The sequence below is a fragment of the Rhinoraja longicauda genome, chromosome 4 (assembly GCF_053455715.1).
Source record: "Rhinoraja longicauda isolate Sanriku21f chromosome 4, sRhiLon1.1, whole genome shotgun sequence".
NCBI classification, from domain to species: domain Eukaryota; kingdom Metazoa; phylum Chordata; class Chondrichthyes; order Rajiformes; family Arhynchobatidae; genus Rhinoraja; species Rhinoraja longicauda.
In genome coordinates, this window is record NC_135956.1 from 33,834,624 (window position 1) to 33,847,612 (window position 12,989).

Sequence of the window (12,989 nt, forward strand, 5' to 3'; positions counted from 1 at the left end):
GAAGAACTCACCATCCTGTTAAGATAAAGCTTTCACAAGTCTCTTGACCATTCATTTCATTTCTCGGCATACTCACCCTTCCAACTTCCACCAAGTTTGTCACCATGACAATGGTAGCAGAGTTCTCTTGCCAAATCATCCTCCAGAAATCGTACACTGTTTCCTGCATTGGTCCTGCACACACAATAAAGGAATCTGGATGTTAGTATAAAGCAACGACAAACATTACAAACATTCAATCTATACTTCTAAGATAGACACAAAATGCTGGAGTAACTCAGTGGGACAGGCAGCATCTCTGGACAGAAGGAATGGATGACGTTTCGAGTCGAGACCCTCCTTCAGACTTGAAGAGTCAGAAAACGAGTCTAAAGAAGGGTCTCAATCCGAAATATCACCCATTCCTTCTATCCATAGATGCTGCCTGTCCCGCTGAGTTACTCCAGCATTTTGCGTCTATCTTCGGTGTGAACCAGCATTGGCAGTTTCTTCCTACACCTTGTAAACTTCTATTCCATATTCTGAGGAACCAAAATAGCAACTAAGACAGTGATTTCACTGGCCAGCTTCCAATCTCCGAAGTGATTCTACAAAAAATTCCAGAGGTTAAAGTTACTTAACATGAATATTTGACAATTTGAAATAGAATCAGGAGTTGGAGACCTTCGAACTATCTTTAATCGGACTTTCTTGGACTTTATTTTGCACCAAACATTATTCCCTTTATCCTTTATCAGTACACCGTAAACGGCTTGATTGTATTCATGTATAGTCTTTCCACTGACTGGATACCACATAACAAAAAGCTTTTCATTGTACTTCGGTTCACGTTATAATAAACTAAACATAACAGAGCGCAAAACATAGAATCATCTGAATTCTCTTGAACTCCATGAAAGCAAAGTTCTGAAACTTTCTCCTTCCACAATATTCTACCATTTTGTGTGGGTTCAATCTCTCTCCAGAGCTCTCATTAGCAGCTTGTCTTTGCTGTTTGATCCCGAAACTGGTTACACTGAAGTAAACTTAATCTTTGCTGCTTTGCTTTCAATTGAAGCGTACTACCTTTTGAAATATTAATGCTTCACTTTCTGCCCAGAATTGAAGAAAATGAATGGTTTTGAAAGTATTTTTCCTTTAATGTTGCACTTAATAAGTATTACAAAAATGACATGTTAATCAGTTCCACCCATGCTGTCTGTGAAATTACTTTCATACTGTTATCTTTAACGTTCTTTGATTTTTTTAAATTTATAAAGGATCTGATTGATTCAGTTTCTTTGTCACGCTTACTCTGCATTCCTTCATTTGTATTCATCTCCTCTATTATTTTACCATAACATCGACATTAAAGCAATCTCCATCCCTTTGTTCAGTTCCCTGGCAGCCATTCTGACTCTTTGTTGATGTTGCAAAAATGCTTTCCTTGGAAGTAATTCCACCCCATGCAGGGTCACTGGCGATCCAGGCTGTTCCTGTTTATCTAGGCACTTCGATCTTCGAAGAAGTCCAGTACTGCAATTTAGTTTAAAGATACAGTGGGGAAACTGACCCTTTGGCCCACCGTATCTACGCCGACTAGCGATCACCTGTACACGAGTACAATCTCACACATTTGGAACACTCTAAAGATGTAAAGGTTTGTAGGTTAATTGGCGTCGTAAAATTGTAAATTGTCCCCAGTATGTAGGATGGTGTTAGTGTGCGGGGATCGCTGGTTGGCGCAGACTCGGTGGACCGAAGGGCCTATTTTGCTGCTGCATCTCTAAACTAAACTAAACAATTTACAGAATCCAATTAGCCTACAAACCAACACATCTTTGGAATGCGGGAGGTAACCAGAGCATTCGAAGGAAACCCATGCAGTCACAGGGAGAATGTCCAAACTCCGTACAGACAGCACCCGAGGTCAGGACCAAACCCAGAGCTTCGGCTCTGTGAGACAGCAGCTCTACCGCTGCACCACTGTGCCACCCTGAACAGACACACAAATGGGATAAATCTTCATTTGCTTTGCATCATATCCTTTATCCCGTATCATTTTGGGGACAATTTGATTGTAATCATGTATAATCTTTTCTTTGAATAGATTGCATGCAAATAGTGCACCTTGGTACATGCAGCAATAATAAACTAAACTAGTGGCTGAATATACAAGACAGATCACAATGTAAGTTTCCCCAGCGACAATAGGTAGTGTTGGCTGAGTTAGGATGTTGTAAATTCAAGGCTCAGGAGATTTACAGGAGATTGTACTGCAGAAACAGCAGATACCATACTGATTAAGGTACGACCACTCAATTGAGAGACCAGAGCCACCTTAAAATGTATTTCCGCAGGTTCGGCGACACAGTGGTGCAGTGGTAGAGCTGCGGCCTTACAGCGCCAGAGACCTGAGTTCGATCCTGACTATGGAGTTTGGGAGAACTGTAAGGAGTTTGTACGTTCTCCCCGTGACCTGCGTGGGTTTTCTCCGAGATCTTCGGTTTCCTCCCACACTCCAAAGACGTACAGGTATGTAGGTTAATTGGCTGGGTAAATGTAAAAATTGTCCCTAGTGGGTGTAGGATAGTGTTAATGTACGGGGATCGCTGGGCGGCACGGACTTGGTGGGCCGAAAAGGCCTGTTTCCGGCTGTATATATATGATATGATATGATATGGGTGCTGTCTGTATGGAGTTTGTACGTTCTCCCTGTGACCGCGTGGGATTTCTCGAGGTACTCAGGTTTCCTCCCAAGTTCCAAAGATGTGTGGTTTGTAGGTTAATCAGCTTCTGTAAATTGTCCCTAATGTGTAGGATAAAACTAGTGATCGTGGTTGGAGGTGATTCGTTGGGCTGAAGGGCCTGTTTCCACGTTGTCCTAAATAGGCCTAACAAATATTTTCAGAAGTACAAAATACAAGAGCAAGGAGGTTATGGAGGAAGTGTTTGCATAATTGTTAGACCACATTACCGGCAAGATTTGATTGCACTAGAGTTTGCACAGAACATTTAGGACTGGACTGATAAATTTTAGTAAAAGGAAAGGTTCGAGGGGTTGTTGCCAAACTAATACAACTGCTCGTTGCTGGAATCTGAAACGAAAACAGAAAATGCTGGAAAAACTCAGTCAGTCAGGCAGCATCTGTGGAAAGAGAAACCAGTCAATGTTTCAGTTTGGGGACCTGTTTTAGATAGGTCACTGTTGTTTTCTTTGAACAGGGATGGGTGAGTGGAGATTTAATGAAGTTTAATTGAAATATCAAAGAGTTTGGATTGAATAACATGGGCGTATTTCTCAGCTGAGTGACAAAAAATCCAAGAGGCGCAGAGTAGATGTTATTGGTGGAAAGATTAGAGGAACAATAAAGAAGAAACATTCGCCTGGAAAGCAACTTAACTTGCATTAATCGTCTCTCATCGCACTTGAAGTGCAATGACCCTCAGGGTTATAGAATTTCAGTCAAAATGTGGGACTTGGTTAGAAAGCTCCCTTCCCACTGGCAAGGACATGATAGGCAATCTACCTTCTAGTATGGCCTACAATTTCTAGAATTCTATTAAATTAAGGATGAATCTACCTCTCACATGAATGCCAAGAGCTCAACAGCTTGTAAAGAACTCTGTTTGACCAACAACATTAGAAACAGTTGATAGACACAAAATGACGGAGTAACTCAGCGGTTCAGGTGTAATCTTTGGAGAAAAGGAATAGGTGACTTTTCTGGTCGGAACCCTTCTTCAGATTGAAAGATAGAGGTGGGGGGGGGGGGGGGGGGGGGTGCTTGTGAGAGGAATCTAGAGGTAAGAAAAGACCTGAATAAAACAGGGATGGCAATAGATGACCTCAGGGAGCGTGAAGCCCATAATGGCCCATTGTTGGCTGGGAAATTGTGCCAACGACAGGGATACAAGGGTGCGAACAGTAGAACTAGTAGGGTGTCTAGGGTGGAGGGGGGGGAGGGGGAGTGAAAGATTGGGGGTGGAAAGAAGGCAGGATTTATTTGAAATTACTTATTAGTGAAATCAATACTCATACTGCTGAGTTGGAAGCTGCCCAAGCGAAATAAGAGGTGCTGTTCCTCCAATTTGCGTGGGCCTCACTCTGACAACAGAGAAGGCCTAGGACTAGAGAAGGCCTAGGACAGAAAGGTCAATATGGGAATTGGAAGGGGAGTTGAAATGTTTGGCATTTGAATGTCCTTGGGACCTTGATGTGCCCACATTTCCTAATATGGGCACAGGTACGTACATACATTTCCTAATATGGGCACAGGTACGTACAAAGACGTACAGGTATGTAGGTTAATTGGCTGGGTAAATGTAAAAATTGTCCCTAGTGGGTGTAGGATAGTGTTAATGTACGGGGATCGCTGGGCTGCACGGACTTGGTGGGCCGAAAAGGCCTGTTTCCGGCTGTATATATATGATATGATATGATAATATCAGCCGAGTGATCACATATCAGTAAAGGATGTCACAAAGCAAGTTCTTCCAAAGTTATAAACTCTAAATGGAGTGTATCAAGGTTGGATCACCAGGGCCTTTATCACATTTATAAATTCAGCATAATCCGTTGTTAAAACAGGAGAGACAAGGAGTTCAAAAGAGGTACACAACTTTCTATTTATTAGTATAAGTCTGAAGAAGGGTCCTGACCAGAAACATCACCTATCCATTTTTTCCAGAGTTTGAGTTTAGATTATTGTCATGTGTACCACGAGGTACATTGAAAAGCTTTTGTCGCGTGCTAACAATATACGATCACATTCAAGCCATTCACAGTTTACAGATACATTATAAAGGGAATAACCTGAATAATGTTTTATGCAAGAGAAAGCCAGTAAGGTCCGATCAAAGATAATCCGAGGGTCTCCTATGAGGTAGATAGTCGTTCAGGACTGTTCTCTAGTGGTTGGTAGAATGGTTCAGTTGCCTGATAACAGCTGGGAAGAAACTTTCCCTGAATCTGGAGGTGATGCTGCCTGACCCGCTGAATTACTCCACCATTTTGTGTCTATCTAATCTATTTATTGATTTTAGCGGTTTCATCCATGCTAAATGTGAAAAAGGGCAATTGATAGAAAAAAATGCCAATGGGCTGGACCTCAGCCTATATCATAGAAAAACAGGGAGGGCAATTACAGAGGGGATTGGCAGGAGACTTGAATCTCATGAAGTATAATGTGTGATGTTCAGGACACCACTTGTATTCTGAGCTCAGCAGGCGAACATTCACCTTTTCATCGTTAATTATTTTAAGCGCTGCAGGCGTTTTGAAAGGCACTTGGAGTTGAAAAATAAATCGTTTCCATATCATTTACATTCACTTTCCATCTCCAGATTTGTGACTCCAATAGTTGACTTTACATATGCAAATTGGCTACATTTATATTATGAAGCGCTGGTAGTTTTACCCTAATTAAGAACTATTTTGTTTAAATTGCTTTCAGGAAACAAATTATGCCACAGCACATTACTTGTTAAATGTCATGCATGCCTGATTTCATACATTTCCTGGGGATACATAACACCAATCTACAGTAAATTACACTAATGACTGCCATATGTGCTACTGCTCAATAAGAAGGACACACTTGCATTTATATAGTGCCTTTAACAAACTCAGAACATCACAAAGTTTGGTACAATTAACCAAAAGCTTTTGAAGTGTAGTTACTATTTTTAATGTAGGAAAATGTGCCAGCATTAAGTTCTAAGAGGTAACGACTAGATTAACTGTTTTAATAAGAAGACACGAAGTGCTGGAGTAGCTCAGCAGGTCAGGCAGAATCTCAGGAGAACACGGACAAGCAATGTTTTGGGTCGGGATCCTTCTTCAGGTTAAATTAGTTCAGACTAAGTCTGGAGAAGGGTCCCAACCCAAAACATCGCTTATCCATGTCCTCCTGAAATGCTGCCTGATCTGCTGAGCTATCATGTACCAATTGTTGTGCTATCATCTACCGTTTTATCTGTATTTCGAGAACAAATCTATCCACAAACCCACAAATATACAAGATGAGAGTTTTAGTAATATACTAGACGGGTGTGGACCCGTTGGGTCCAAATCTCTCCTGCAGGCCCGGCAAGCCTCCTTGCAACCCCCCCCCCCCCCACTCACGCACTCCATCCCCCCTCAACACCCCTTATCTCCCCCCTCACCCACTCCATCCCCCCTTATCCTCCCCTCCTCCCCCCCGCCATTTGCACCAGGGCAAAGTCGAAATAGCGTAAGACAAAGTAGTGTAAGTCGGGGAGCATCTGTATTAGATCAGGTGGCCGGAACCGAGCTGTGGCCTGCTACGGGTCGCTGCCGTTTGCACCATCGCAAAGTCGAAATATCGTATGTCGAAGCATGTTAAGTCGGGAAACATCTCTATTAGATCAATGGGCCCAATTGCGCACGATGTCCCTTTGTGACATCGACAACGCAGCTCGGCGGCGCCTGCCATCTTGTTTGACCCTCTGCTGCCACCTTGCACCACGGGTGGAAGGTCAGGTGCGGGGCACACCGGGACGGGTGCAGGTCCTCCCGGCGGGGGGGTGGGGTGGGGAATGCGCATTTATTAAAGTTTCAGCTCGACAGCTCAGCAGCCCCCCAACCCCCCCTCCTCATTGGCCGCCACTCCCGTCACTTGTATCGCCGAACGCTGAAGACAGCCAGGGTAAGTTGAAAAGTTAATTTTTAAACTTAAAAATATCAATAACTTAAAAAATATAAGACCAATTTGACTGAAACACGTAATACAGACCCCAGGACAATGGTGAGTAAGGTGGGCCTAAAATTGTCGCACTGTCCTGTACCGTTTGGCTGTGGGATCAATGGAAACATACGGAGGAACAAACAACCATATGAGGGAACAAACAAGATGAGAGTTTTAGTAATATATAGATAGATAGATGTCCTGAAACAGAACAATGAAATCCTTACTTGCAGCAGCACAACAGATTGGTAAACATGGTACTCTGTCAAACCCATTAAAAAAACAAAAAAAGTTCAGTATATTGGAAAAAAAACAAACAGACAAATAAATAGTCAATGATAGTGCAAAGTCAAATATAATGTCCCCAAGTCCCCCAAGGTTCAGAGTCTATTTGTAGTGGATAATAGCCTGATGTTGTTGTGCTTATGAGGATAAAATAAGTGGCTTCTGAGCTGTGCTATGAATTCATTTTAATGATATATCAACTGCATTGACAATGTACCCCTTCGAGTAGTTGCAGTCTATGGCATTGGTGGTCAATATCTCATGATCTTTCAGAGGGGCTGTTGGTAATTGTCTATGTTAGAGATACCATGTATTGCTATGTAAAGCCAAGTACTTACATTGATGGGATCAAAGTAACATACCGTAATCTTTAAATGGGCTTGGGTCCAAGTTACCATCAACCACTGTTTTAGAGTTGTTATTTTTTAATAGATATCCATCTGTTTCCATGCTCGCGCCAAATGGACTATATCCTCAGCACAACTATGACTTTCATGCAAGTATTTTGTGATTTTCAATTAACTTATGATGTTAAACTCATGACCATGTATTTCTGACCTCATGTACTCTTCAGTGGGGTTATCCACTTAATTAGATCATTAGAAGCGGCCGAGAATATATTTGTAGAAGCATGGATCTGCAGATGCTGATATATAAAAGAGGGCACAAAGTGCTGGAGTATCTCAGTGAGTCAGGCAACATCTCTGGAGAACATGGATAGTTGACGTTTTGGGTCGGGACCCTTCTTCAGACTGATTGTGGGGCGTGAAGGGAAGAAAACTAAAAGAGAGGGGGGGGCAGGACAAAGCCTGGCAGATGCTGGTGAGGGTTTTTCGATAGGCCGATGGTTGAACAAAGACCAGAGATGAAAAGACAGAAGGTGTGCGACAAAAAGGGTTGAAGAGTTGCGAATTGTGAAGCTGGAGGAAGGAATGTAGGGTGTAGTGGAGGGGTGGAAGATGAGAAATACATGCGAGTCCAAGTGGAATGCAGTGGAGTTGGGGGGGGGGGGGGAGATGAGAAAGAAGGTTTGGAGGGGGTGGGGGAGGGAGGGGTTATATGGGGGAAGAAGTGAGAGGGGGAGGGTTATGTTGTTACCTAAAATTGGAGAATTTAATGTTTATACCGTTGGGTTGTAAACTATCCAGGTGGAATATGCGGAGTTGTCCCTCCATTTTGCATGTCGCCTCCCACTAGCAATTGAGGAGGCCCAGTACAGAAAGGTCAGCATGGTAGTGGGGAGAGGAGTTCATATTGTTAGCAACCGAGAGATCCAGAAGGCCTTGGCAGACTGGGCGTCAGTGTTTGACAAAACAATTTTATATTTGTCACAAGCTATAAATTTCAGCAATGGGAAATGTTTGTAATGTTTTGGGCCCAACTTTAAGAACCATTTAAGAAAGGAAGATTTACAAGTAACACTGATGTTGTTAAACCTACAAATGGAAAAAAAAAGTACCACAGTAACTTCTGGAAAATATTTGATGTCCCCACCAAGAATTATTTGAAGCAGGAAAACCTTGTGAGAGTACTTTCTGCTCTAATAACTCACTTTTTATGTACAGTTTTCCTGGCGTAAAAATGTTTGTACTACTATTTTACTATTTGCAAAATGACAGTGCTTATGAAAAATTCCATCCCTAGACTTTTCAGTGAGCTTTTATGAGCCTGGCTGAACAGAAGCAGACTTGCAACTCAATCACTTCCACACAGAACTACAGCTGGAAACTAGCCTGGTGTTTGATGGGTGTTTAGTGACAAACAGGCCAGAATGTCGAAGGCATTAACCAGCTTAACCTGCTTTAAATTCTCATAGGATTGGACAGGCTAGAGGCAGGAAAAATGTTGCCCATGTTGGGGAAGTCCAGAACCAGGGGCTCATAGTTTAAGAATAAGAGGTAGGCCATTTAGAACTGAGATGAGGAAAAGTTTTTTCACCCAGGGAGTTGTGAATCTGTGGAATTCTCTGCTACATAAGGCAGAGGAGGCCAATTCACTGAATGTTTTCAAGAGAGAGTTGGGCCAACGGAATCAAAGGATATGTGGAAAAAGCAGGAACGGGTACTGATTTTGGATGATCAGCCATGATCATATTGAATGGCGGCGCTGGCTCGAAGGGCCAAATGGCCTACTCCTGCACCTATTTTCTGTTTCCAGGTATCTATGTTAACCCATGCCTGTGTAATGCGGATACCACAGTGTGCTCTTTATAATTCTTGTTAAGTGCTGGGACCAAAACAAGCTCGGCCCACAGGAATCCTTAAAAGAAAAATCAGCCAGCTGTCAAAATTGACTAATGATCTTACATTTTTCTGAATCATTTTGAAAGATAGAAACATTCGAAAATGTTCAGAAACTAGGTATACCCAATAAACATTTTTTTTGAATGGTAAAATATAAAATCACAAATTTAAAAATATCTTAAAATGCTGGAAAACTCTGAAATCGTTATGTAAATTAATTATAACTGGTCTTTTTCCCTTGCATGTAGACTTCTCCATTCAAGTGATTGGATTTTCTGTTCCTACACTGGACTACCCTGGATCAGGTCCATACACATGTTTTGGAGATTGTAGGTAGTTCTCAATCCACCATCGGACTCTGGGCGGACCTTTGACAGACGAAACCGAAGCCGAAGCACCCGGAGAAAAACCCATGCAGGTCACGGGGAGAACGTACTAACTCCACACCGACAACACCCATAGTCAGGATCGAACTCGGTCTCTGGCCCTGTAAGGCAGCAACTCTACCCCTGCCCATGCATTTCAACATGTTCAGTTCTATTTGACTTGCTTCTGCTTGGTTTTAGGTATTCAATGTCCTTGACAATGTGGACCAGTATTCGGAAAGTCTCTGATGCTAAACTGTTACCGTCGTGGGAAGCCTAAAGGTGAACCCACATCAGAGTGAAAGATGAGAGGTTGCAGCAGGCTTACACAGTGCAATTAGTCGCTGTGTAAGACACAAAGCACAGGCTCTGTGTATCTCTCTATCTTGTTCTCAATGTCAATCCCCAGACCATTGCAAATTCCCACTCCTGCAGAGAAAATTTGATTGAAAACATATTGGTTAGCATGACTAATTAACGTGTTAATGTCTCTATTAAATAGTGAATGGAGAGCTTTCAAACATTGTCAGCCACCTTGACTACAAGAAGCAATATAGTCATAACATAATTTAATTAAAGGCAATTTTTACTTGCACTGGATCTTACGTTAATGTTGTTCGATTATACTGATATTTCAAGCCAGATATGCACCATTATGATTGACTCTTAACTGTGTTCTCTTCTAAAGACAAGCGGACAAATAAATAAATGAAAAAGGCAGTACTGGAGCAATACAACGGCAGATTAATAAACATGAGTGAGGAAACTGAATTACACGGTGCTTTGTTCTGACTTCATCTCAGGGTCCATGGTTGCTATCCTGCCCTGACTAATTGGGTGCATCATCAGAAATGCTGTCAGCATTGTGTGTTAACAGCTTGTGGCACACGTTGTCAGCTTTTTATAACAATAGCAATGAGAGTAGAAGTTGTCAATCTGCCAAGGGACTGGAAATGAAGACCGTTTGAACCACTATTTGTTGTGCATAAACTTCAGGCGGCAAAGCTTTAAAATGAGCCTATGGTCTGTGAAGAGAGCTGCAGATGTGCTTACAAAGAAGTCTTCATGACAGGTGAACTGTTGAAAATGCAGCTTTTAAACACTTTTAACACCCTTTAAAGGAGGGATGTGCAGCTGAAGATTTATTTTCATTCAAGACTCGTTACAGCCACCTTTACAGAAACATAGCTCAACTCAAAGTTAAGACTATGGCTTCTGTTTGGACCTTTCTAACAATTTACCTCCAGAATGAATGGCAAAGAAATAGAAAGGAAGTATAGGAAAAAGGAAGATGGGTATTTTTAAAACAGAGATTGCTAGGTTCTTGATTAATAAGGGTGTCAAAGGTTGTGGGGAAAAGGCAGAAGAATAGGGTTGAGAGAGAAAAATAGATCAGTCATGATTGAATGGCAGAGTAGACTCAGTGGGCCGAATGGCCCAATTCTGCTCCTTTGGCTGATAAACATGCACATATGAAAATGCACATCACAGCCTCTGGCTCACAGCCACAGAGACCTGGATATAATCTTGACCTCAGATGCAAGGTAGACACAAAATGCTGGAGTAACTAAGCAGGTCAGGCAGCATCTCAGGAGAGAAGGAATGGGTGACGTTTTGGGTTGAGACCCTTCTTCAGACTGACCTCAGATGCTGTCTGTGTGGAGTTTGCACATTGTCCACGTGACAGTGTGGGTTTCCTCCGGTTGCTCTGTGCTGGTATGCAGGTTAATTGGCCTCTGTAAAATTGCCCCATGTGCGTAGGGAGTGGATGGAACTGGTGCGAATGGGTGATCGATGGTTGGTGAGGCCCTCGGTGGGCCTGTTTCCATGCTGCATCTCTATAAAAACTATACTAGGCTTAATGCTTACTTGATTTAAAAACTGCAGTCATCTTTCTTATGCTTCGTTCCTCATTTTACATTCCAGCTAATTTATTTCTTTTGATTGATTAGTAGGACTAGATGTTACAATCCCTAAGGTTTGCACTACAATTGACTGGTGTTGTTCTTGGGGGTTTATCCTGCTTGAAGTTTTTTCCCTAGTCTTTGACATGTACACTTGTTCATTCTTGGTAGCCAACCACTGAACTCCACTCAACCTGTTCCTGTAGCATAAACCAGCGCTGTGAGAAGAGAAACTCTTGTGATTGAAGTCACTAAAGGGTACACATCAAAGGCAGACATCCCATACAATTAAACTTCCAACCTCATCGCCTTCTCCACGTCACAATGACTCCACTACTAATGTCCAGGTCTGCTGCCATTATTTCAGTCATTGAAGGACACAGAGTGCCAGAGTAACACAGAGGGTGATGCAACATCCCTAGAGAAGTTGGATAGGTGATGATTTGGGTCAGGATAGGCCATTCAACCTTTGGGCCTATTCCTTGACCAATAGACTGAGAGATACAGCATGGAAACAGGCTGTTTGGCCCACTGAGTCACCCAGCTTCATCCCAGCAACCATCACGCGATTAAACACGATGAACTCCCAACTAAAATCTGAATTATGAACTGTGTTGGAAGGAACTGCAGATGTTGGTTTACACTGAAGATAGTCTGAAGAAGGACCCAAAAAGACACCCATTCCTTCTATCCAGAGATGCTGCCTGTCAACATGGAAACATAGATAAATAGGTGCAGGAGTAGGCCATTCGGCCCTTTGAGCCAGCACCGCCATTCAATATGATCATGGCTGATCATCTAAAATAAGTTCCTTGTTCCTGCTTTTTCCCCATAACCCTTGATTCCTTTAGCCATAAGAGCTAAATCTAACTCTCTTTTGAAAACATCCAGTGAATTGGGCTCCACAGTCTTCTGTGGCAGAGAATTCCACAGATTCACAATTCTCTGGGTAACATTTTTTTTCCTCATCTGTCGTAAATCGCCTATGCCTTATTCTGAAACTGTGACCCCTGGTTCTAGTTTCCCCCACCATTGGGAATATTTTTCCTGCATCTCGCCTGTCCTTAAGAATTTTATATGTTTCTATAAGATCCCCTCTCATCCTTCTAAATTTCAGTGAATACAAACTCAGTCGACCCATTCTTTCATGATATGTCAGTCCCGCCATCCCGGGAATTAACCTGGTGAACTTCCGCTGCACTCCCTCAACAGCAATAATGTCCTTCCTCAAATTAGGAGACCAAAATTGCATACAATACTCCAGTTGCAGCCTCACCAGGACCCTGTACAACCACAGTAGGACTTCCTTGCTTCTAAACTCAAATCCTCTCCAACATGCCATTAGCTTTCTTCACTGCCTTCTGTACCTGCAGCTTACTTTCAGTGACTGATGTACAAGCACACCCAGGTCTCGTTGCACCTCCCCTTTTCCTAATCTGACACCATTCAGATAATAATCTGCCTTCCTGTTCTTGCCACCGAAGTGGATAACCTCACATTTAT

At 42.5% G+C, this 12,989-nt stretch overlaps 1 protein-coding gene across 6 annotated transcripts in view; it reads right to left on the minus strand.

Annotated features, from left to right (window-relative positions):
* The window catches only part of LOC144592686 (receptor-type tyrosine-protein phosphatase mu), a 606,124-nt gene that overhangs the window by 50,072 nt on the left and 543,063 nt on the right, over positions 1–12,989 (minus strand). For all 6 annotated transcript variants that reach the window (XM_078397499.1, XM_078397500.1, XM_078397496.1 and 3 more), the window contains one exon: positions 77–174. In XM_078397499.1, the coding sequence (XP_078253625.1) occupies positions 77–174 (98 nt within the window). The remainder of the gene's footprint in view (positions 1–76; positions 175–12,989) is intronic.